The sequence below is a fragment of the Stigmatopora nigra genome, chromosome 9 (assembly GCF_051989575.1).
Source record: "Stigmatopora nigra isolate UIUO_SnigA chromosome 9, RoL_Snig_1.1, whole genome shotgun sequence".
In the NCBI taxonomy this organism is placed as follows: domain Eukaryota; kingdom Metazoa; phylum Chordata; class Actinopteri; order Syngnathiformes; family Syngnathidae; genus Stigmatopora; species Stigmatopora nigra.
Genome location: NC_135516.1, coordinates 15,352,595 through 15,371,669, shown reverse-complemented (window position 1 = coordinate 15,371,669; position 19,075 = coordinate 15,352,595). Strand labels below are relative to the sequence as shown.

The following is a 19,075-nucleotide window of genomic DNA, read 5'->3' as shown; positions in this document are numbered from 1 at the left end:
TTCTTTTTTTTTCTATCTCGCTGCCGTCCCTTCTTCCTCTCTCTCTCTCTCTCTCTCTCTCTTTCTCACTCTATCTCGCTCGCTCTCCCGACCAACCGCCCACTCCTCCCCTCGCTCCCCCCCACCCCCCCCCCCCACCTTCGCTCGCCTCGCCGGCTTCTTCGCCTCATTTCACCGGGCAGCCTCCGTGTGCAAAAGCTTTGCTTGTCGCTGGCTTCATTTGAGACTGGTTCCTCCCTCTCTCGACGTTTGGGCCAAGGTGAAGGCAAAGGCGAAGGATGGCGAGCGCAGAGGAGAAAGCCACCGGCGGCAAGGCGGACGCGTCCAGCTGGAAGGACTCTTTCTACAACCCGAGGACCGGAGAGGTTCTGGGTCGCACGGCCGGCAGTTGGGGTAAGACGAGCGAGCCGATCCATGGTTGTGCGCGGGCGGGTGGGCGGGCTGGCGTACCAGAAGGAAGGCAGACACGGCAATGGATGTCTTTGGCTCTCACGTCCGTCCGCGGTGGACGTCCTTCGATACGACCTAAATATGCCCGTCGTCGTCTTTGGCGGGATGCTTTTACGTAATCGTGCTTGCGAGGTAGTGGCGGGGGCCGTCATTGAGGAAGGGAGGCCGTGTGCCCCCCCCTGCTCCCCCATGCAGTGGGATGCTCCGTTGCAGTTGCATGGCCGCCCACATTGGCGCGCCCGTCAAGGTCAAATGGGATTCCCTGCCTTCCACTTTGCTCCGTAGCCGCCACAGAGCATTGTTGGATGGTGATGACCAACGGGGGTGGTAGTGGTGGGTTTGTTTGGGGTGGGGGTTTCGCGGCTGCTCACGGGCCCTCACGGGTCCCGCCACGCCGAGGAGGAGGCGCCAACGGCGGTGAAGGGCTTACCGCCACGTCGCATCCTTGGCGAGAAAGCTTTTCCTTTAAACGTAGCGTCACGTTTCCCCATGGGTCAAAAAAGGGGTCCCAATGGATTTTTGCATTGCGTTTGGAAGCGCTTGTGTTCAATGAAATCCGTCCATCGTAGGCCCTTCAATCCAACGGAGGGACAATATTGTATCGCTGGTTGGCCAAGGAATCCAATGTCTCATCTCGTTTTTATAGCGTAAATGCCGTAGCTCTGAGGTGCGTTGTTTTTGTCTTGGTTTTTTTTGGGGCGGGGGGGTCTTTCTGTGTTCCGCATTTTTTTGTTCCCCTGCCTTGCCATCATTTTTGGTGTTATGTCACCTCCCGCCTGTAGGTGGCCACCCATAAATTCCATCGTATATGCAAGTAAAAGCAAGCAAAAGCAAGGCGGGAATAATTTCGGGTGACCTCATTTGCAATTAGCCCGGCATGGAAAGGTGGCCGATTGGGCCGTCTCCACCACAAGCGGAAAAATAAATCAAAGTGGTGGCTTTTCCGGGTTGAAGATGCAAGGTGAAATTTGGCTCGACGGCTTCTGGGGAAAGGTGGCGCTCGTGGCAAACGGGTCCCGTCGTTCCCGAGCCAACCACCGGGGGGGGGCAACTTTGATGTGTGTCAACTAAGCATTTGTGGCTGACCTTTTGCCCGGTAGGCCTCATCCTGCTCTTCTACTTGGTTTTCTACTGTTTCCTGGCCGGTATGTTCGCCCTCACCATGTGGGTGATGCTGCTGACCCTAGACGAGAACGTGCCCAAGTACAGAGACCGCGTTCCCTTCCCAGGTGGGTCTAACTCTCTTCCTTTCCTTTGCTCCGCTCTCCTCTCTCTTCGCTCCCCTCTCTCTTCTCTCTCATTTTCTCTTGGCTTGACTCCGGGCGGGCTCCTTTCCAGGCCGCCGCCATTCATTATTCATGCTCCATTTGTGGTAAAATCCCAGGCCCGTGGACTAAAAGTACTTCAGTCTGGCCTTCTTCTCGAGCGTGCACGGAGGGTGCCGTGGGGGCGGGCTGACCGTCTCCGTTTGTGCCCTTTCTTGCAGGGCTGGTGGTCCTTCCCAACTCGCTGGACATCGCTTTTAACAGATCGGAGCCCCTCAAGTACACGCCCTACGTGGAAAGCCTGGAGTCCTTCCTGAACAGTGAGAAGTGACACATACGCATTGCCAAACAAGAGCCGAGTCCAACTGTCGTTGTCCTTCCGCTTTCATTTGGTCAGTCAAAAGAAAAAAAAATCATAATGATCTAAAGCCAGGGCCGTTCATTACCGGGGGCCACCGAAGGCCACGTTCATTTGGAGTCCATTCGGACGGAACCGTCGGTCCCCGTCAGAGGCCTGGTTCGTTGTCTCGGGGAATTTTCACGTCTAAGAAAATGGCGGCGGTGGCGGCGGTGGCGGCGGCCGTCTTTCCTCCGCTTAACCCCAGCTAAATGGGCCTTTTGAGACAACGGCTCCGTCTGTCGTCCACAAGCGCGGCAGAGACAACGTAGGCTGAACTCCAGCTCCCCACGCGAACCGTCTCGGACGGGAGTTTGTCGGTGACCGGCGCCAGGTGACTTCTCGCCTTTTCTACTCCCCCCCCCCTCCCCCCGGTCCAGAGGCCTACAACGACACGGAGCAGGAGAAGAACGTGGATTGCCCTCAGGGGGAATATTTCCTGCAGGAGGAGAAGGCGGAGGAAGAGGAGGACGGGCAAAAGAAAGCCTGCCGCTTCAAGAGGGGCTACCTCAGCCTCTGCTCGGGCCTGTCCGACACCACCTTCGGTTACTCGGAGGGGAAACCCTGCGTGGTGCTCAAGCTCAACAGGGTACCGCCCGACGTGGCGCTTCCCGTTGCTTCCGCCGCGGCCGGCGCGGCCAGCGCGGCCGGCGCGTCAACCCACGCCTTTTTCTCTTTTTCTCCCCCGCCAGATCATCGGGCTGAAGCCTCTCGGGGACCCTTACGTCAACTGCACCGTCAAAGTAAACCTTTTCCCTCCCGAGTAGACGCGCCGGCTCGTATGTGTCTCTCGGTCGGATTTGTGGCCGGAATGAATGACCAGAGCTCTTTTCTTTTTGTGGACCTGGATTCCTCCCCGCCCTTTCTGTCTGTCTGTCTCTCTTTTGGTTGCTTTCTCGTTGACTTTCTCCCGCATGTCTTCGGCGGCCACGTTAGGGTAAGACGGTAGCGACGGGAAGGCTACGGCCGGCCCGAGCGCCAGTCACTGCGCTTTCTCCACCCCCCGAAAAAATGCCAATCATTTTTCCAAAATAAAAAAAAATAAAAAGCCTAACCCAGCGACAGACGGTCGGTCGGTCGGTCGGCGAGCCAGCCATTCCGGGCGTGACCGGCCTTTTTCTCGCCCGCAGAAAGACAACCCGGTCCAGATGCAGTACTTCCCCAGGAAGGGCCAATTTGACAAGATGTACTTCCCCTACTACGGCAAGAAGGCCCACGTGAGCGTTTCTCTCTTTTGGGCTAGCGTCGGGGCGGGGGGGACGCCCTAACGTCGATGGCGAGAGGCGTTGTGTTCTGACGATTGGTTTCTCCGTCCAGGCCAACTACGTTCAGCCCCTGGTGGCCGTCAAGCTGCTGCTCACCAAGGACGACTACAACAAGGAGCTGTCTGTGGAGTGCCGGGTGGAGGGCTCCAACCTGCTCAATAACGACGAGAGGGATAAGTTCCTGGGCCGCGTGACCTTCAGGGTCAAGGTGCTGGAGTAAAAAAAAGGGAGCCCGGCGGAGGAAGGAGGCGTCCCTGGAAAGACAGAGTTCCGCCAGGAAGCCTGCCTTGATTAACCAGAGGACACTAACTCCCTCCGAACCCTCCCTCCCTCCCGAACCTCCCTCCCTGCCTACCCAGAGAACGAGGCGCCCCCAATCTCCCCTCCCTCGGTTTTCATTTTCACGCCATTCGCCGATAGCCCACGCCGGGAAGCCATTTGTGGCTTTTTCCACACTCCTTTGGGAGGCAAGCTAGCAAATAGGCGCCGTGGCATTCCACGCTACGACATAGCCGCCACGGCATTTCATCCCACGACATAGCCGCCATCCCGTTTCACGCAACGACACAGGCGTCATGGCATTTCTTTGACTCCGCTGTATATACACGAGCGACAAATCCCCGGTAGCTCCCGACGGAAATTTCAGGATGGACCTAAATGGCGAGGGAGACGGGCTAACGTGAAAGGACGCTCTCCCCGGCGCCGTCTTAGGTGGATCCCGAAACAAAACCGTCGGCGAGCCGTCCTTCTTTTTCTCCCCCCCACCCCCGTCCCTGCCAACGCGTGCGTGTGTCCATTCCGGTTAGAATGCTCTCTCCGTGGAAATCAAGTCCCTTTCTACATAAAAATACATATAGCATATTTAGGGAAGACTAACTAGCTTGATTTTTGTATGGTCTCGTCTCGTCTCGTGCCGTCCGTCCGTCTGCATGTGCAACTGAGCGCGCGTCCATCCCACTCCGTCCGGCCGTCAAGCGGCCCGAGGCCCTCTCGCCCCAAAACGGAGCGGACGCCGTCGACGGAGTGAGGAGAGCGCGCGCTCCGAACGTCCAGTGGGCGCTCGCCGAAAGAAGAAGAAGAAGAAAAAAAAATCAACCTGGAGCGCATATCTGTGGGGGGGTGATCCGTCTGCAAGATTGTCCCTTCCTCTACTCCCTTCTTCCGATTGTCCGCCAGTCTATTAACCAACGTGCGTGTGTGCGTGTGTGCGTGCGTGCGTGCGTGTGTATATATATATATATATAAAAATCTATCTACTGCAAACACTATCAAGCATATTGACAAAATCCCCACTGTATTTTTGTCACCAAACACAATGTCTGTGGACTGTAAAGAAATCGTGGAAGGCAAGATTTACAGCAAAGGATCTTCAAAGCTATGTTTACACACGCCATCTTGAAAAGGAAGCCACCCTCGTTGGAAAGAACAACACGGAACATCTTTTGGGGAAATTTCGAAATTAATTGTGGAATAAAACGGATTTTGAAGAAAACAAAGAGCTTTTTTGCCTGCCTGGTGTGCTGACTCCTCACTCATCTTTTCTTTCTGAATGGATAAACGATGTTCCCCCTGCCGCTCGCTCGCTCGCTCGCTCGCCTCAAGGAGGCGCTAAAGTCACGACGGCTCTTCTTAGCCGGTTGATCTTGGGCATTTCCCAAGCAGGCCTTCGGCAGATTTACGTGTGATTCAATCCAAGACTCCAAAACTATTTTATGGCGATGGCGATGAAACCTTTACTGCAGCTACGCATGCGACGACGCATCTCAAAAAGCCTCGATAACGAGCTCACACAATTGAAATAAGATTTGGGGATACTAGTATAGTCACATTGTACTCACCCAAAGTTCTTTTGATTTGGCCAACGCTGAAAATCAAGTTTGTCCTGTGGCATTTGTGCCATTGGTTTTGTTTGGATTTTTGGGGCTGGAAATGTCCATTCCAGCTGGTGGTGGTGACGGGCTTGCTGGTTTGCCAGATCCTTTCTTAACGATGTCCAGCTGTTCTTGAAAAGTCCATCTTGAAAATGGCACCGGCGGTAAATCTGCAACCAAGTCCATTTCTTCTCCTTCTTGAGCCACGGTGGCTTGACAAAAGCACCATTGGATCAACACCAAAATACATGGGCTTGTGCGGCTCGCTACGGGTAGACTTTGCTAGCTCTGGCTAGTTGGTCAACTCTCCCACTAGCCAATCGCAGCTCGTGACAGCCATGGCGTATCCCTACGCCCGTGAAAAGGCCCGGGTGTGGTCGAGTCCGGAACCCATTGGTTAGAGCCAAAAGAGTTTTATTGGCGCTTCTTTTAAGGCTGGCGGGCCCGCAGAAGTCATTGTAGATGGGCTAGTTTTCTGAACCTGGCACCAAATAACGGCTGAGATGGCATTGGCTAAATCACCGGTGGCAAAGCGACGGCCCGGGGGCCAAATGTGGCCCGCCGCATCATTTTGTGTGGCCCTGGAAAGTCAATCATGAATTCAAAGAGTATCGATGCATATATAAATTCCTGATTATAAAAAAAAAAATCTAAAAATACATTTAAAAAAGCTCAAATAAACATTGTGTTAGACCTATAAAAAATGGAATATTCGGGACTTTTAATCCAGTTCTTTTAATCCATTTATTCTAATAAAACAAAAAACAAATATTCTATCTAAAATGGCCCGGCCCAGGTGAAATGAAGTCGACGTTAAAGCCAACCGACCCGAGTCGGACACCCTCGGGCCGCTAAATGCCGGGCAAATATGAAAAGACACGGGATCAACATTCGATTGCTCTGCAGGAGATTCTTGGCCATGGGATGATTTGGGCAAAGGAGGCCAAAGGATAAGCAAGCGGGCCGATCCCTTTATCGGCTAAGGCCGGAACGGAGCGGCCCCGCCCACCCCGAGCCCAGCGCGCCCCGTCCGGGGTTCGTTGATCCCACCCACTCGCCAGTCTTGTAAGTGTGGCTTGGCGAGACAAGGAAGGACAAGACTCCTTTTAAAAGACATGACTTTTTATTCAATGCAATTTGAGCCTGGCTTTGAATCCTTCTACAAGCAATCAATCACGCCTCACCGCCGCACTAGACGTATTTACACCAGACCAAATGTGGGTCTTCAAATAACGGTAAAAAGTGGAGATGAAAAAGCTGGCCTAAGATACAATACACTTTGAGAAATCTTCAGACGGTCCCGAAAAAAAGCCGGCTTGGCTCTGGGCAGAATGGGAAGTATCTCTGGAGCAGCCCGAGCTGTAGGTAAGCCTAACCCTAGCCGCGAGTGTAAAATACACACCACCACCACCGCCGCCACCGCCACTACTACGACGTGTCTGTACAATATTTACACTGGCTTTTGACAGATTTCAGGAAGGGCTCCGGGCACGGTTCCGCAGCGTTTTTTTTTCATCCGTCCGGAGAATTTGAACGGCACGGTGGCCCTACCGGCCCACCCGGCCACACGCTCGGCCACCCGCTCGGCCACCTTCAAATTTGCCTGGCCTCTCCTCGATCGGGGGGTGGCAACCACGCCGACGTTGCCGACGAAATCCCAAAGAGTTGTTTCAGCCCCCGGGACGCAGTTTTGCATTGTCGTCTATCGTCTGATGCCACCTTTTGTTGTTGTTGTCGTTGTTGTTTGTGCACGGCTCACGGAAACCACGTCAGCGTTCTCTACTAGTTTCTCTCGTTCTCCTCCTGCCGAATTGGGTTTTTCTCCCCGGAGCCCGGGTCCCATTACGGAGACTGGTAAGGCGGAACGTGAATGATTTGAGGTGGCCTAAACGCCGACAGACTGTTCGATGACCGCGCCGACTACGGCCGACGGGTTGCTATTTCTTTTACCGTTAGCCTACCTCGCTAATGACGCAAAGTCTAACCGTAACCCTCCCCCGTCGGTCTTCTCTCGGCCGGAGCGTGGTTGTTCAAAGTTTCAAGTAGCTGGCGCCATTTGCGTTCTCAAGCACTAGTAATTGTCCTTCCTAGTCTACGTTTCTATTGGAGCTTTCTTCAGCCTTTGCGCGAGCAGATGCTAAAGACTCCCGCAAGTTCCCTTTTTTCTCTCCCCTTTCTCTTTTTGAGGGTTCTCGGTAGGAAAACAAAAACAAAAATTGAACTACAGCTTAGGGCAAGCCTAACCCCAGCCCGGTTTTAGGACACCTAAGTCCGGTCGGCCTACTGACTTACTAGAGGGACGGCCGGTGGATTTGGGTGGGTGGGTGATTTGTCCGGCTCCTGGCGCTTCTCCTCACAGCAAGGCGCAAGTACCGGACTTCTTCTCGTCGTCGGCGTCGCCGCCGCCGCCCTCTTTCCTGTTGGGGTCGTTGAGCTCGTCGAAGAGTCCCGTTTCGATCATCTCCGTCTGCCACTGGATGGCCACGGCGCCCGTGCTGAACTCCTTGAAGAATTTGTCATCCTTGGCGTCGAACTCGATGCCTTTGATTTCGGAGAACTCGGCGATGTCGCCCGTGTCCTTGGCGTAGACCACGTTGGGTTTGGGCGTCCACGGCGGCGGCACCAGGCCGGCCTCCAGACGGGGAAAGTTGATGCTCTTGAACCACGGGTGCTTCCTGGGGTCCTCCATGTTGTCCCTGAAAGAAGAAGAAGAAAAAGAAGCCGTCATTTACACATTGTGGCGGTCCCAAAAGTGGGGAATAGGCCAGCGGCGGCGGCGCCCGTGGCAACGGCGCCCGTGGCGACAGCGCCCCGGCTCTTACTTCATGCCCAGACGCTCGTCAATTTTCTTCTTGAGGAACTGCTGGATGACGTCTTTGGTGTCGGCGTCGAAAAAGCGATGCTCCCACTTGGGTTCCTCGTTGAGAATGCGCCGTTGCACCTCCTCCTTCTCCACCTTCTCCTTTTTACTCTCGGCTCCTTTGAAAGGCGTGTAGCCTGCCACCATCTCGTAGATGCTGCAGCCCAGCGCCCACCAGTCCACCGAGGTCCTGTACGGGGTTTTGCTCAGCAGTTCCGGGGCCATGTACGCTCCGGTGCCGGCCTGCGGGGCGGCAACGGGAATGAGCCGGCCGGTCGAGCGGGGAGGCCGGCGACCCCGCGACCCCACCCGTCCTTAATCCCAACACTAAGCCTATACTACCTGTCAAGAGTCATCTACGTCAAGGCTCCCGTAGAGCAGAGTTCCCCTACCGAGCGACCGATTGAGCGACCGACCGACGCGCCTCTTGAGCTTTTCGGGGGCGGTGACCTTTGCCCTTTCGAGCGAGGGGAGCGTCGCCGGTTCCGAGGAGAAGCCGCCGGCCGGCCCCAGTCCGGAGCCGCCTTGGCCCTGGCCAACTTTGATTCCTTTTGGGCGCGTAATGCCCGCTAAGGAGATTAGGGGGACCTGAGCCACGGCAGACCGCGGGCGTTCCGGCCGGGGGGGCGCCGCAATGAGCTTAGCCCGGGGTCCACGGAACTTATTCTCTCCAAAAGGGAACGTCGGAAGGAGGCGGCCTCCCCCTTTTGGCCCGTTTTTGGTGGGTCGGTGGCACGCCTTCCACAAGTCAAGGCGTAATGTGCTTTGCCTGTAATCTGATCACGGGATGGCCACTTACATAATGAAGACCCTTAACGCTTAACCGGCCCTAATCCCCGCGCCATCCTGTCCGGATTTACCGTCCGAAAGCCGCCCCGGCCGGCCGGATTGACCACCGGCTCCACGGATGGGGGGGGGTCGAGGGTCAGACCCATCTCCGAGAGGCCCGACGTCTAAACCCCGGCCTCTCCGGCGCCATTAATCGCATCTCCGGCCGTGACAATCCCCCCCCGTTCTCGCCGAGGGTAGATGAAAAAGTCACCCGGCGGAGACTTACCATCTGGGTGACGGTCTTGCCCGGGGCGATCTCGATGGCCAGGCCCAGGTCGGAGAGGCGGCACTGGCCCACGCTGTCCAGCAGGACGTTCTCGGGCTTCATGTCGCGGTAGACGATGTCCATGGCGTGCAGGTGCAGGATGCCGGTGGAGATCTGGGCCGTGTAGTGCACGATGCGGTTCATCTCGATGCCCTTGTCGGCGCCCTTGCCGTCGTAGCCGATGTTGTAGATGTGGTACTTGAGGTCGCCTCCGTTCATCAGCGTCATGACCAGGCACAGGTGGGTCTTGGTGTCGTAGGCGTAGCCCAGGTTGACCAGGAACAGGCTGTTGACCTTCTCCAGGATCTTCTTCTCCAGAAGTGCCATCTTCTCGCCACCCTTCTTCTTCAGGCGTTTCTTGCACAGCTTCTTGCAGGCGTACATCTGGCCCGTGTTTTTCACCTGGACGGCGCACACCTGCAAAGAGCCGGCTGGCTTGAATGTGGCGGCGGCGAGTCCAGAATTGCCCGTGATCGGCAGGCCACGGTAGGCCACGGCAGGCCACGGCAGCCCACGCCAGCCCACGCCACACCACGCCACACCACAACACGACACACAAACACTCGGCAACGCCCGGCAACGCCCGGCAACGCCCGGCAACCGCCTCACCTCTCCGAAACCGCCCTTTCCCAGCGTCCGGAACTCGTAAAAGTACTTGTCGCTGATGGGCTGCTTCTCGTACTCCTTCCACTGGAGGAACTTGTCAAAGAGCGGACTGGCCTGGTAATCGGCAAAGGGCTTGGCCTTCAGGTAGTCCCGCACGCCTTCCTGCACCTTGCTCTTCATCACCTCCTCGAAGGTGGCGTCGGTCACCGACTTGCACTTGTCGGCGGACTCGCCGCTCAGGAAGGCCAGGAAGTTCTTGGAGTCGGCCTTGCAGTACTTGTTGATGATGTTCTGCCGCGCCTTGTCCTTGGCGGCGCCCTCGGCCAGGTCCCAGTCGTACAGCTCGTCCAGGAAGTCGGCGGCCAGCTTGTACTGGGCCTCCGAGGCCAGGAACTGCCGGAAGAAGATCTTGCCCACGGGCTGCCGTTCGCACAGCGAGGCAAACTCCTTGTCCGGGGAGGCTCGGGCCGCGCCGCACTGCTCGGGCTTGGGCAGCGACAGGCTGCGCCGACGCTTCTTCATCTCCTTGTCGTCGCCGCCCTGGGCTTTCAGGTAGGCCGTGTTGGCCACCAGGTTATCCAGGCCCCCCATGTCGCACATCTTGGCGGCGCTGATACAAAGGCTGGCGCTGGCGCTGGCGGCGGTGCTAGAAAGGTTGGCGCTGGCGCTGGCGCTGGCGGTGGGTGGCTCGGCTTCAGGCGGCCGTGCGTGCGTGCGTGCTGTGGTGGACTGGCTCTCCCGGGCCGCTCAGAGAATGAGCTCCTTGAGCCCAGCCGTCCAACACCCCCCCCCCCACCCCCCAGACACACCCAGTAATTACTCATTTAGAATTAAATACCCGGGAGGGATTTGCCCTTAAGTATCTTTGTGCGCGCTATTCGGGGATGCCGCGCCCTGAAAGGGAATCGTAAGCGGGCTCTGTCCTAAGAGGCTTTGCCATCCTCCTATATTTGTTCGCCGGCTAAAGCGCTCGTCAAACGCCGACTTTTGCCACCGGCACGGCCCCCCTCTAACCGCCGTGCACCCCCCTTCTCCTCCCCTCCCCTCCCCTCACAGTCCGTCCGTCGGGCGGAAATGACGTGGGGACCCAAACCGTCCCGTGAGACGGATCGGTTGGGCCGGCCCGTCGTACGCTGGCTTGGATCTGCCCGTCGGCGCTGTGGTGACTTTCTTTTTTCGCTTCTCCAGAATCCGGTGAGACGAGGGTCAATCCAAATTTAGGCCAGACGTTATCGAAGCTCCCACCCCCAGTTCTCTTTAGAAGAGGCAAGACTCTGGTCGGACTCCATTTTAAAAGGCTGGGGGTTATCTCCGCCCAAAGTGGGCGCCCATTTGAATACGAGGGGCCAAGTGAGGAGGCAATGTGGCTGCTATGAAATCAAATACAATTGGGTGTAAACTCGGGCAGATTGCCAAGCCCCCCGTCACCCGCGGCGGCCGGGCCCGAATGGAGGGCGAGTGGCCCCGGGCTATCGCGGTGGACGCAAATACGTCACCTTGTAAATGGATCATAGAGTCAGCGCGGGTTTAAGCCCACTGAGTGGATGAAACGGGGGCACGACTTTTGCCACGGGTCAGCGGGTTAAGCCCAAAGCTCGCGAGCCGGCGTACGGCGCCGGCTCGCGAGCTTTCTCATGGCCAACCAATGGATTACGGCCACGTGTGGGCAAACACGGGACGGCCGTTTCCACCCGACGTGGCCCGCCGCTATTTTGTCCGCGCGCCGGCTCCGTGTTGGATCTGCGAGAGCGCCGCTTTTTAACCTTGGACAGATTAGCACGGCGAGTGGAGGTTGAGACGGCCGGCGCCGCCTTCCTATCTGACCCCCCCCACCAAACATGCCATCTCAAGTTCCCATCGGGCGCGATCCCTCTCCGGCCAGAGCCGGCCGGGCTGGGCTAACGTAAGCGACGCTCGCCCGATCCATGGGACTCGTCGGGGCCCCCGCTTAAGTGCCTCTGCCGCTCGCCGAACCAAGGCGCCCCCTACGGGCGAGGCCGTTGCCAGCGCCGGCTCCCAATCCTATCAGCGCTAACAGTTGTCGTGCATCTTCTTGGAACTCCGGCGAGTGGTGATGTAACTCGGAGTAGGCCACGGAAGCCGGGTGCTTTTTCTCCTTCTGGCCGGCGGCCAAAGACTCCTCCCACCCGTCCGCGACACCGGGACGAGATGGTCGAACGGCCACTCACCCAATTTTGGCTTTCCGTGCGATGCCCACAAGTTCCTTCAAGTTAGGGTGCCTTTGTAAATTCAGCTCATCTTATTCAGGCGCCAACAAGTCGGTCGTGGTTTTTCTTTTTAAAGCCCGTAGAAACTTGAAAACAATGGCGTAGAGCAGGGATTTCGAAATGATTCCACTGAGGGTACGTGTTTTCATTCCAAGCCACCAAGAGGACAGCTTTTTACCAAGCTGGTGTCCTCCAAGTGCAATCAGTGGATCGCAGTCAGCTGCTTCTTGTTTTCTGCACAAATGTCATTGGTCAATCAATGTGTCTGCGCTGGATTGGTCGGAGGAAAAAAACCTGCACCCACAGCAGCCCCGCAGTTTGGAGCGCCTCGGCCACCGCCGGTGGAGACAAATAAGGCCGACGCCTGGGAAAGTTCGGTTAAAGGGGGTAAAAACAACAAAAAATTCCATCCGAGCACTTTTTCCCTGGAAGAAAATGAGCAATTTGACTAGAGGCAAAATGATATATTTGGCAGAAACCAGGCACATGTTCTTTATCCACTGTGAAGAATAGCAAAAAAAGCTCACGGAATGAGTCGGAGTAGAAGCCCGACGCTCCGCAAGACTGGCCCCAAAATGGCAGACAACAGAGGGAAATCAATTCCATTTTCTAGGTTAGCGTCTGGCGGCAAAATACGGCCCGCCAGCGTCACGGCGTGCGGACGGTCAAAAACTCTTGGCGAACATCGCTATCCGGGTGAACCGCACGGGGCGGCCAAATCAAATAAGGGACGGGCGAAAGGCGGGCGGGCCGGGGGCCAGGCCGTTGGGCCGGGGGCCGGGCCGTTGGGCCGGGGGCCGGGCCGTTGGGCCGGGGGGCGGCCCGGCTTTCAGCCCTCCATGGTGCGCTCCACGGCGGCCGGCGCCTTGAGGTCGGGGCGAGCCGTCTCCGACCTCTTGCCCGGCGTGGGCTCCGCCTTCTCCTCCTCGGCCCGCAGCCTCCGGCGGCTGATGAGCTTCTGCAGCTGCAGCTTATTGGTGAAGAAAATGTTGCGCCAACCCACCTCTCGCGCCAGGGCGGCCGCCTCGGGCGACACCGTTTTGCAGCAGCGCCGCACCGCCTGCTCCCAGAACTCCTCGGAGCCGCACAGCTGAGGAGGCCCGGGGGTGTTAGCGTACGGCTCGGCGCGGCTCAGACTCCGTCCCCCGTCCCCCCCCCGGCGTCGGCGTACGGCCCGGCAAAGGCGCACGACCCCCAGCGTCCCCCGCTCACCTGGCGGAACCTGCGCGAGGTCCGTCCCAGTTGACCCACGTCTTCCAGTTCCAGGTAGTTGACGATCTGCAGGAGCAAGGAGTCGGGCAGCCGCTCCAGGTAATCGAAATGGCCCTGGCACAGGGCCTTGGTGTACTTCAGGGCGCCGCGGCCAAAGATCATGCCCAGGTCGTCTGCCGACCACACGGAGCGCTTTAGCGGCCGGGGCGCTTTGCCGGTCGGGTCGTGGGCGGACTTACTTTGTAACTTGCTGTCGTCCAGGAAGTCCTCGTGCGACATGATCAGTTGACCGGGCTTGGAGAGCCTGTACACGGCTCGGGGGGATATCGTCCACCATCTCCAGATCACCTGAGGGAACGGAAAGAGAGCGCTACGCCGTGGGCCCAGGGCCACGCACGGCCGGCGCTCACTCGGCTGGCTGCCTGGCGTCAAAATCGCCACCCTGGCTGGCCCTCGAGTGCTAAAAAATACATTCAAGAAATAACGCGCGGCTACGGAAAGGTCATTTGCTAATCTTTTCTTTTAAAAACATCAGAATCGTTTGATTCAAATACCATGACATTCATCCAGGGTGACTCGTGTCTTTTTTTTTTACATTTTTATGGGCAATAGGTTTGACCAGCTGAAGTGATCGTGCGTCGACGTGCACGTTGTTGTTGCTGATATTGCATGAAGGAACGAGTCAAATGGCCAGACGTTCCGGAATGCCACTTGCGGCGGCGTCCGTTCGAATAAACACGCAAACGGAAGCTAGCAAGCGGACGACAGCGCCGCTAACGTTAACGGCCAACCGTGCCCGAGAGGCGGCATTCCGAAGCGAGCAAAAAGAGAGAGAGAGAGAGAGTGAGTGAGAGAGGGAGACAGAGACAAAGTAAGAAAGAACCGAAAGAAAAGCGGCGTGGAAAAAGAAGCATTCGAGCGGGCGGCCATACTTACGTCTTCCTTGGTGATCACGCAGTTGTAGTAATTTTTATTGGTGGAGGGACCCCGGCCAGCGATTTCAAACAGCGGGTCTGTCAACAGGGAGGCCATGACAGTGTCTGCCCGTTGCCATAGCAACGCCGACACCTTTTACCCACAGGATACGTGTCACTTTCTCAAAGTGATGTTTCACATCGATCGTCTTTCCATGATGAAAAGAAAACAAAACAAATACAGCTACTTATATTTATCCATTTCCTCACGGGGAAGAGCAAAGTCACACATGTGCCGGGACAAAAGAATCAAAAGATTGTTACTATTCTTCTTATTATTTTAAAACGTTGCCAATAGCATTCGACGTCGTGGTCGGGTAACGACAAGGCGCCGTTGACGATGGACGGACCCCCACTTGGAGAAATGGCTAAAAGAAGGAGGAGGCTGCAAGTATTTTGTTGCTTTTTAAAAAAAAAAAAAAGTCTTTCCATTTATACATATATGTACACATTGCCTTGGCAGAGCCCAATACATAACGGGAAGGCGGGCAGAGGAAAATCAAAGCAACATGTGTTTGCTCAATGGCCTAGCTTACCAACGCACCGCCATATTGACAGATACCGCCGTTTGCCGCTTTGCGCGTTGGACCCGGCCGGATGGTGGATTGCGCAGATTGGCCTTTTTTGGATGTTCAGCCACTCGCTCGCTTCTGTGGGCGGGCACGCTCCTCCTTATACCTTAGTCATATGATTACAGATGAGGCGGGCGCGCCCAACGCTCGTAAACACGTGGGGACCAAAGAGGGCCAGAGGCCGAAGACGCCAGAGGCCGAAGACGCCAGAGGCCGAAGACGCCAGAGGCCGAAGACGCCAGAGGCCGAAGACGCCAGAGGCCGAAGACGCCAGAGGCCGAAGACGCCAGAGGCCGAAGACGCCAGAGGCTCACGCCGCGAGCCACGCAAGCCAACCAGGGCGCCGCTCCACTCCGGGCGGACCAACCTCCCAAAATCTCCTCTTTGACATCGACTTCTGGCGAGCGGCACCCCCCGTGCCCCCCTGCCGCTGCCGTAGTCTAGAGAAAAGTCCTTTGAGTGTGGAAAAAATGGGAGCGCCGCTTATTGTCTGGACTAATTCATACGCCTGCTGCACGCTGCCCCCTCGTGGCCAGGTAGCGTTACAGGAAGGGGTTGGTGGAGGTGCCGGCCGAAGAGAACGCCGGCCCCCCGCCGGGCACTCCCGTTCCTGCCTGAAAGGAGGACAAAGGGGTTGGGTGAAGCCATAGATAGAGAGGAGGCCCCTTCCGTACGGCCTTTCCTCCGCCCCCAAACTTCCCCCGGCGCCGGCCAGCGCGCCCCTTGCGCTATACGCTTCCCGCCGTCGCCGGGCAAAAAGCGCGGGACGGAGGAAGCCCGCCCGGGCGGGCGCTCGGGCGACCCTCCTTTGAAACTCACCACGAAGGGGTTGTTGGCCACGCCGATGGAAGGTGTCGCCGAGGGCTCGCTGGCGCCGTACACCGGGGACGCGGAGGGGCCTGGAGGACAAACACGCGTCACAAGGTCGGGACAGAAAACCTCGGTGTGGCAAAAGATTTGAAAAGGGCCGAGGGGGGCGCCAAACCGGCACGGCCCCGACGGCCGGCGTGATTACAACTGGGCCTTGGCGCAAAAAAAAAACACGGTTAGGATTTGGGAAAAGCGCGCTTTTGGCCCGGAGGCCACTCACCGTTGCAGTGGGGGTGATAGGCGCCGGCCGGAGGATACGGGATGGGGCTCTGGCCGGGGAATGGCGGCGGCGGCGGCGGCCGCTGGAAGCTTCCGCTGAAACTGGTCGGGAGGCAGTACGAAGACCAACTCCCAAAGCCGGCGGGCATGCTCATGGAAGCCGTGCCAAAGGAGGCGGCGGTGGAGGCGGCAGAGGCGGAGGCTACGACACAACACACTTCCAGTGAAACTGGGCGGGAAGGCTAGCGCTCTCCGAAATCATCACTCAGACCCTAACTCTAAAAAAAGGGCTCATTGCCAGGAAAGATTCCATTTTGAAAAATGGCCCGTCACTCTCGCCAGCCAGGAAGACAAACTAAGCAGCGGCCAGACCTGCGGCCGCCGCGGCTCTGCCGTTGGCCCGGAAGGGGTTGGCGGACACCTCGGAAGCCGTCGCCACGAAGGGGTTTGTGGACGGGACGCCTGCGTGGAAAATGCCGCTCAGAAAAAGGCGCTCCCGCCGCACGCGAGAAGGAAAACCTCAAAGTTACCTCCCAAAGCGGGGCGAGCGCCGCCGGCGTGCTGGGCCGCCGGAGAGGAGCCCGCCGGCGCCGGACCCGACAAATTCCTGCGCCCACAACCGTTAGTTACATGCTAGGTGAATGGCAGTGGGCTGGCCGATGGCCCGTGGCCAGAGCGCTCTCGCTCTCTCTCGCTCGCTCGCTCGCTCGCTCACCCTTGCACCGAGGAGCCCAGCTTGTTGTCCAACTCGGCCAAAGCCGCGTAGCGATCTTCCCCGCGGCCCCCCGTGGCCGGACGGACGGGGACGGTGCCGGACGCCATCGGCCCGCCTCCTGCGGCCATAAAGGGAGAGCGTCGTCCCGTCGGGTGGGAAGCTATCGACCCTTGCTCCGCTTAGGCGGGCCGGGAGCCACGGCCTCCTTACCCGATGGGCCTGGAAAATGCGCAAAGTTGGCGAAGGCGGTGGCGGCGGTTGCAGCGTGCGCGGGCGGGGCGGCGAAGATGTCCCCGCCCAGGTCGGACAGCAGGTCAAACTTTTTCTCCTGGACGCGCACCGAGACCGGACTGGACTGGACGGGGTCGGGCGGGACCAGATTCAAAAGAGGAAAGGGGGAGAAAAGCCCAAACCTTTGGGCAAAAAAGCGTGACATCCCCCCCGGCGAGGGCCTTACTTGCCCAAGCGGCGTCTTGTTGTGCTGCAAGCTCTTGAGCGGGCGCGCTTCCGGGGCGGCCGCCACCGCCGAGGCCACCGCCGAGGCCGCCGCCGAGGCCGCCGCCGAGGCCCGGACGCCCGGGCTCGGGCGGCTCTGGTCCGGAGGAACGTACCTGACCAAAGACACAAAGTCGGGGCTCTGGCGGAGAAGCGTCTGGACTACGGGCGGCCAAAAGGGGGGGGCGAAAGGGCCGGCCAAAGGGCCACGCGCCTCCCTTAAAACCAGGGAGAAAGTACCATCTTTTCTTTTCGTATTTCTCCTGGAGGAACTCCTTGACTCTCTGCGGTTCCCGAAAATCTGGAACCACCGACGTCCTGTCGTCGTAGAGGCCCAACCACGTGCGTTTGCAGACCTGTCGTGGGAAGGAGGGCCGACAAAAGGGGGCCGACGGACATTTTCAGACGGGGAGTCGGAAGGAGAGACGTCGCAGCCGCCCGGCCGCTCTTACCTCGTTGCTGTGTTTCTGTAGAAAGTCCATTTCTTGGCGGGTGAAGGTGGTCATGGAGATGGACTTGACTCTGTGTGGGGGGTTCAGGCCTCGCCTGTGGGGGAGGGTCGGGGGGAGGTCAAAAAGACATGGTGTCAAAAAGAATTGCCCCATTTCAATGGCGGCCAGCCTGCCTTCCTTCCATAAAGGCAGTCCAATGGGGAAGCCACTCAAAAGAACAACGGTCCAAATCACAAACGTTTGAATGCGCTTAGAGCAGCCAACGAGACAGCTCCAACCGAAACCACGCCGTACCTTAAGGACCTTTTTGAGGCGCACCTTCTCGACCGGAGACGGTGACTTGGATTAGGTTTAGCCAGTGGCGCAACCCCTATCGGGGGCGCCAGAACCGACAGAACCGACAGAACCGACAGAACCGACAGAACCGACAGAAACGACAGAACCGAGCGCGCTTTCCCGTGCCCACAAGCCCCAACACCACCCGGGGGGCACCTTCCGCTCATCAACTTGGACATATGCCAGCCCGAGTTTTTTTTTCACTTTGGATAGCGGGCGTCTTGATTTCAAGCCGCCTTAAAACTGTTTCGACGCCAATGTTAGCATACCTGCTAATGGAGAAGAGGCGAGGGGAGGGGAGGCGTTGGACTCGCGTCTCGTCCCGTCCCCTCTCGTCGCCTCGCCTCGCCTCGCCCTTGGTGGCTGGGCGACAGAAAGGAGTGTGTGTGTGTGTGTGTGTGTGAGAGAGAGAGAGAGATAGAGAGAGAAAAGGAGAGAAGGGGACTTACAAAATGCCGGAGCAAGTGGTACAGACGAAGGAGCCCACCGTCATGTTAACGTAGGTCGGGCCGCGCTGGTCGCAGTCGAAGCATTTCCTATTCGCCGGCAAGCTAGTCATTTCCCGGAGCATCTTCAAATGAGTCTCCTCTTGCTTCCGTTTGCCGCTGGTCGCCATGGCGGCCGGACGAGAGAGCTCTAGATTCTCTTCAAAAAATGCCCAGAGAGGCGAGTCTAAAGGGAAAGGGGTGGGGGCGGGGGACGTGGGTCGCATTGGAGAAAGAGAGTGTGAGTGAGTGAGTGAGTGAGTGAGGGAGGGAGGTTTGGCAGGCAGGAAAAGAGGTCGCTAGGGCAGGGAAATGATTTCGCGAGGGTCTCCGTTTTTGCTTGTTTAGGGAACGCCGACTTGGGACCAGGCCAGACCAGGCCAGACCAGGGAAGGGCAGGGCAAGGTCTCCGTCCGCCCATCCGTCCATCCGTCTGACTACCTTGCTCGGAGCTCAGGCTGGGCGAGCCACTCATTTCTACTTCGACGGGGCAAAAGACAAAAACATCCCGTTGGCTTCCATTGTCAAAGCGCCCCCCACGGGACACATTTATATCGCAAGGCCGTGACTCCCAATTTTAGTAGTCAACCTATATTTTGCTCACGCAAACGCCGACTTACAAAGACGGCATCTTTGTAAAAGGAAAGAAGAAAAGACGCAGACGGGACGGACACGGTTCAGGTCTTGGCACAGATTGCAGGCAGGCA

General features: G+C 57.8%; 4 protein-coding genes across 5 annotated transcripts; 1 reads left to right on the top strand and 3 right to left on the bottom strand.

Annotated features, from left to right (window-relative positions):
- Window positions 1–145: 145 nt before the first annotated feature.
- atp1b3b (ATPase Na+/K+ transporting subunit beta 3b) lies at window positions 146–4,873 on the top strand. Its single transcript, XM_077725051.1, has 7 exons — window positions 146–393; window positions 1,551–1,679; window positions 1,937–2,035; window positions 2,493–2,701; window positions 2,805–2,855; window positions 3,243–3,329; window positions 3,430–4,873. Exons 1-7 carry the CDS (start codon window positions 279–281, stop codon window positions 3,595–3,597), a joined length of 858 nt encoding a protein of 285 aa, XP_077581177.1. The 5' UTR covers window positions 146–278; the 3' UTR covers window positions 3,598–4,873.
- Window positions 4,874–6,351: 1,478 nt separating this feature from the next.
- Window positions 6,352–10,417, bottom strand: grk7a (G protein-coupled receptor kinase 7a). Its single transcript, XM_077725038.1, has 4 exons — window positions 9,814–10,417; window positions 9,166–9,621; window positions 8,071–8,351; window positions 6,352–7,944 (listed from the first exon to the last, which is right to left on the bottom strand). Exons 1-4 carry the CDS (start codon window positions 10,408–10,410, stop codon window positions 7,602–7,604), a joined length of 1,677 nt encoding a protein of 558 aa, XP_077581164.1. The 5' UTR covers window positions 10,411–10,417; the 3' UTR covers window positions 6,352–7,601.
- Window positions 10,418–12,487: 2,070 nt separating this feature from the next.
- fbxo36b (F-box protein 36b) lies at window positions 12,488–14,513 on the bottom strand. Its single transcript, XM_077725053.1, has 4 exons — window positions 14,187–14,513; window positions 13,490–13,598; window positions 13,251–13,423; window positions 12,488–13,128 (listed from the first exon to the last, which is right to left on the bottom strand). Exons 1-4 carry the CDS (start codon window positions 14,280–14,282, stop codon window positions 12,868–12,870), a joined length of 639 nt encoding a protein of 212 aa, XP_077581179.1. The 5' UTR covers window positions 14,283–14,513; the 3' UTR covers window positions 12,488–12,867.
- Window positions 14,514–14,635: 122 nt separating this feature from the next.
- On the bottom strand, window positions 14,636–18,883 carry LOC144202078 (arf-GAP domain and FG repeat-containing protein 1-like). Of its 2 annotated transcripts, XM_077725040.1 has the most exons (11): window positions 18,333–18,882; window positions 17,548–17,641; window positions 17,336–17,451; window positions 17,058–17,211; window positions 16,811–16,955; window positions 16,601–16,718; window positions 16,416–16,492; window positions 16,258–16,347; window positions 15,887–16,087; window positions 15,616–15,695; window positions 14,636–15,410 (listed from the first exon to the last, which is right to left on the bottom strand). In XM_077725040.1, the coding sequence occupies exons 1-11, from the start codon at window positions 18,593–18,595 to the stop codon at window positions 15,339–15,341; spliced, it is 1,410 nt and encodes a 469-aa protein (XP_077581166.1). In that variant the 5' UTR covers window positions 18,596–18,882; the 3' UTR covers window positions 14,636–15,338. The 2 variants fall into 2 exon arrangements, with proteins under 2 accessions (XP_077581166.1, XP_077581165.1); XM_077725039.1 differs by having other exon boundaries at window positions 16,811–17,211; window positions 18,333–18,883.
- Window positions 18,884–19,075: the final 192 nt, after the last annotated feature.

Excerpts from the sequence above, each read along its gene's own strand:
- atp1b3b (XM_077725051.1), top strand. The coding sequence starts at position 279 with ATGGCGAGCGCAGAGGAGAAAGCCACCGGCGGCAAGGCGGACGCGTCC. Across the intron at positions 2,856-3,242 it reads ACGTCAACTGCACCGTCAAA|AAAGACAACCCGGTCCAGAT; the intron begins GTAAACCTTTTC and ends TCTCGCCCGCAG. Across the intron at positions 3,330-3,429 it reads ACTACGGCAAGAAGGCCCAC|GCCAACTACGTTCAGCCCCT; the intron begins GTGAGCGTTTCT and ends TTCTCCGTCCAG.
- fbxo36b (XM_077725053.1), bottom strand. The coding sequence starts at position 14,282 with ATGGCCTCCCTGTTGACAGACCCGCTGTTTGAAATCGCTGGCCGGGGT. Across the intron at positions 13,424-13,489 it reads GGACGACAGCAAGTTACAAA|ACGACCTGGGCATGATCTTT; the intron begins GTAAGTCCGCCC and ends TGTGGTCGGCAG. Across the intron at positions 13,129-13,250 it reads CCTCGCGCAGGTTCCGCCAG|CTGTGCGGCTCCGAGGAGTT; the intron begins GTGAGCGGGGGA and ends GGGCCTCCTCAG.
- grk7a (XM_077725038.1), bottom strand. The coding sequence starts at position 10,410 with ATGTGCGACATGGGGGGCCTGGATAACCTGGTGGCCAACACGGCCTAC. Across the intron at positions 8,352-9,165 it reads GCAAGACCGTCACCCAGATG|GCCGGCACCGGAGCGTACAT; the intron begins GTAAGTCTCCGC and ends GCCGCCCCGCAG. Across the intron at positions 7,945-8,070 it reads GACGAGCGTCTGGGCATGAA|GGACAACATGGAGGACCCCA; the intron begins GTAAGAGCCGGG and ends TTCTTCTTTCAG.
- LOC144202078 (XM_077725039.1), bottom strand. The coding sequence starts at position 18,595 with ATGCGACCCACGTCCCCCGCCCCCACCCCTTTCCCTTTAGACTCGCCT. Across the intron at positions 17,212-17,335 it reads AAATACGAAAAGAAAAGATG|GTACGTTCCTCCGGACCAGA; the intron begins GTACTTTCTCCC and ends GTCTTTGGTCAG. Across the intron at positions 16,719-16,810 it reads GCATTTTCCAGGCCCATCGG|GAGGCGGGCCGATGGCGTCC; the intron begins GTAAGGAGGCCG and ends TTATGGCCGCAG.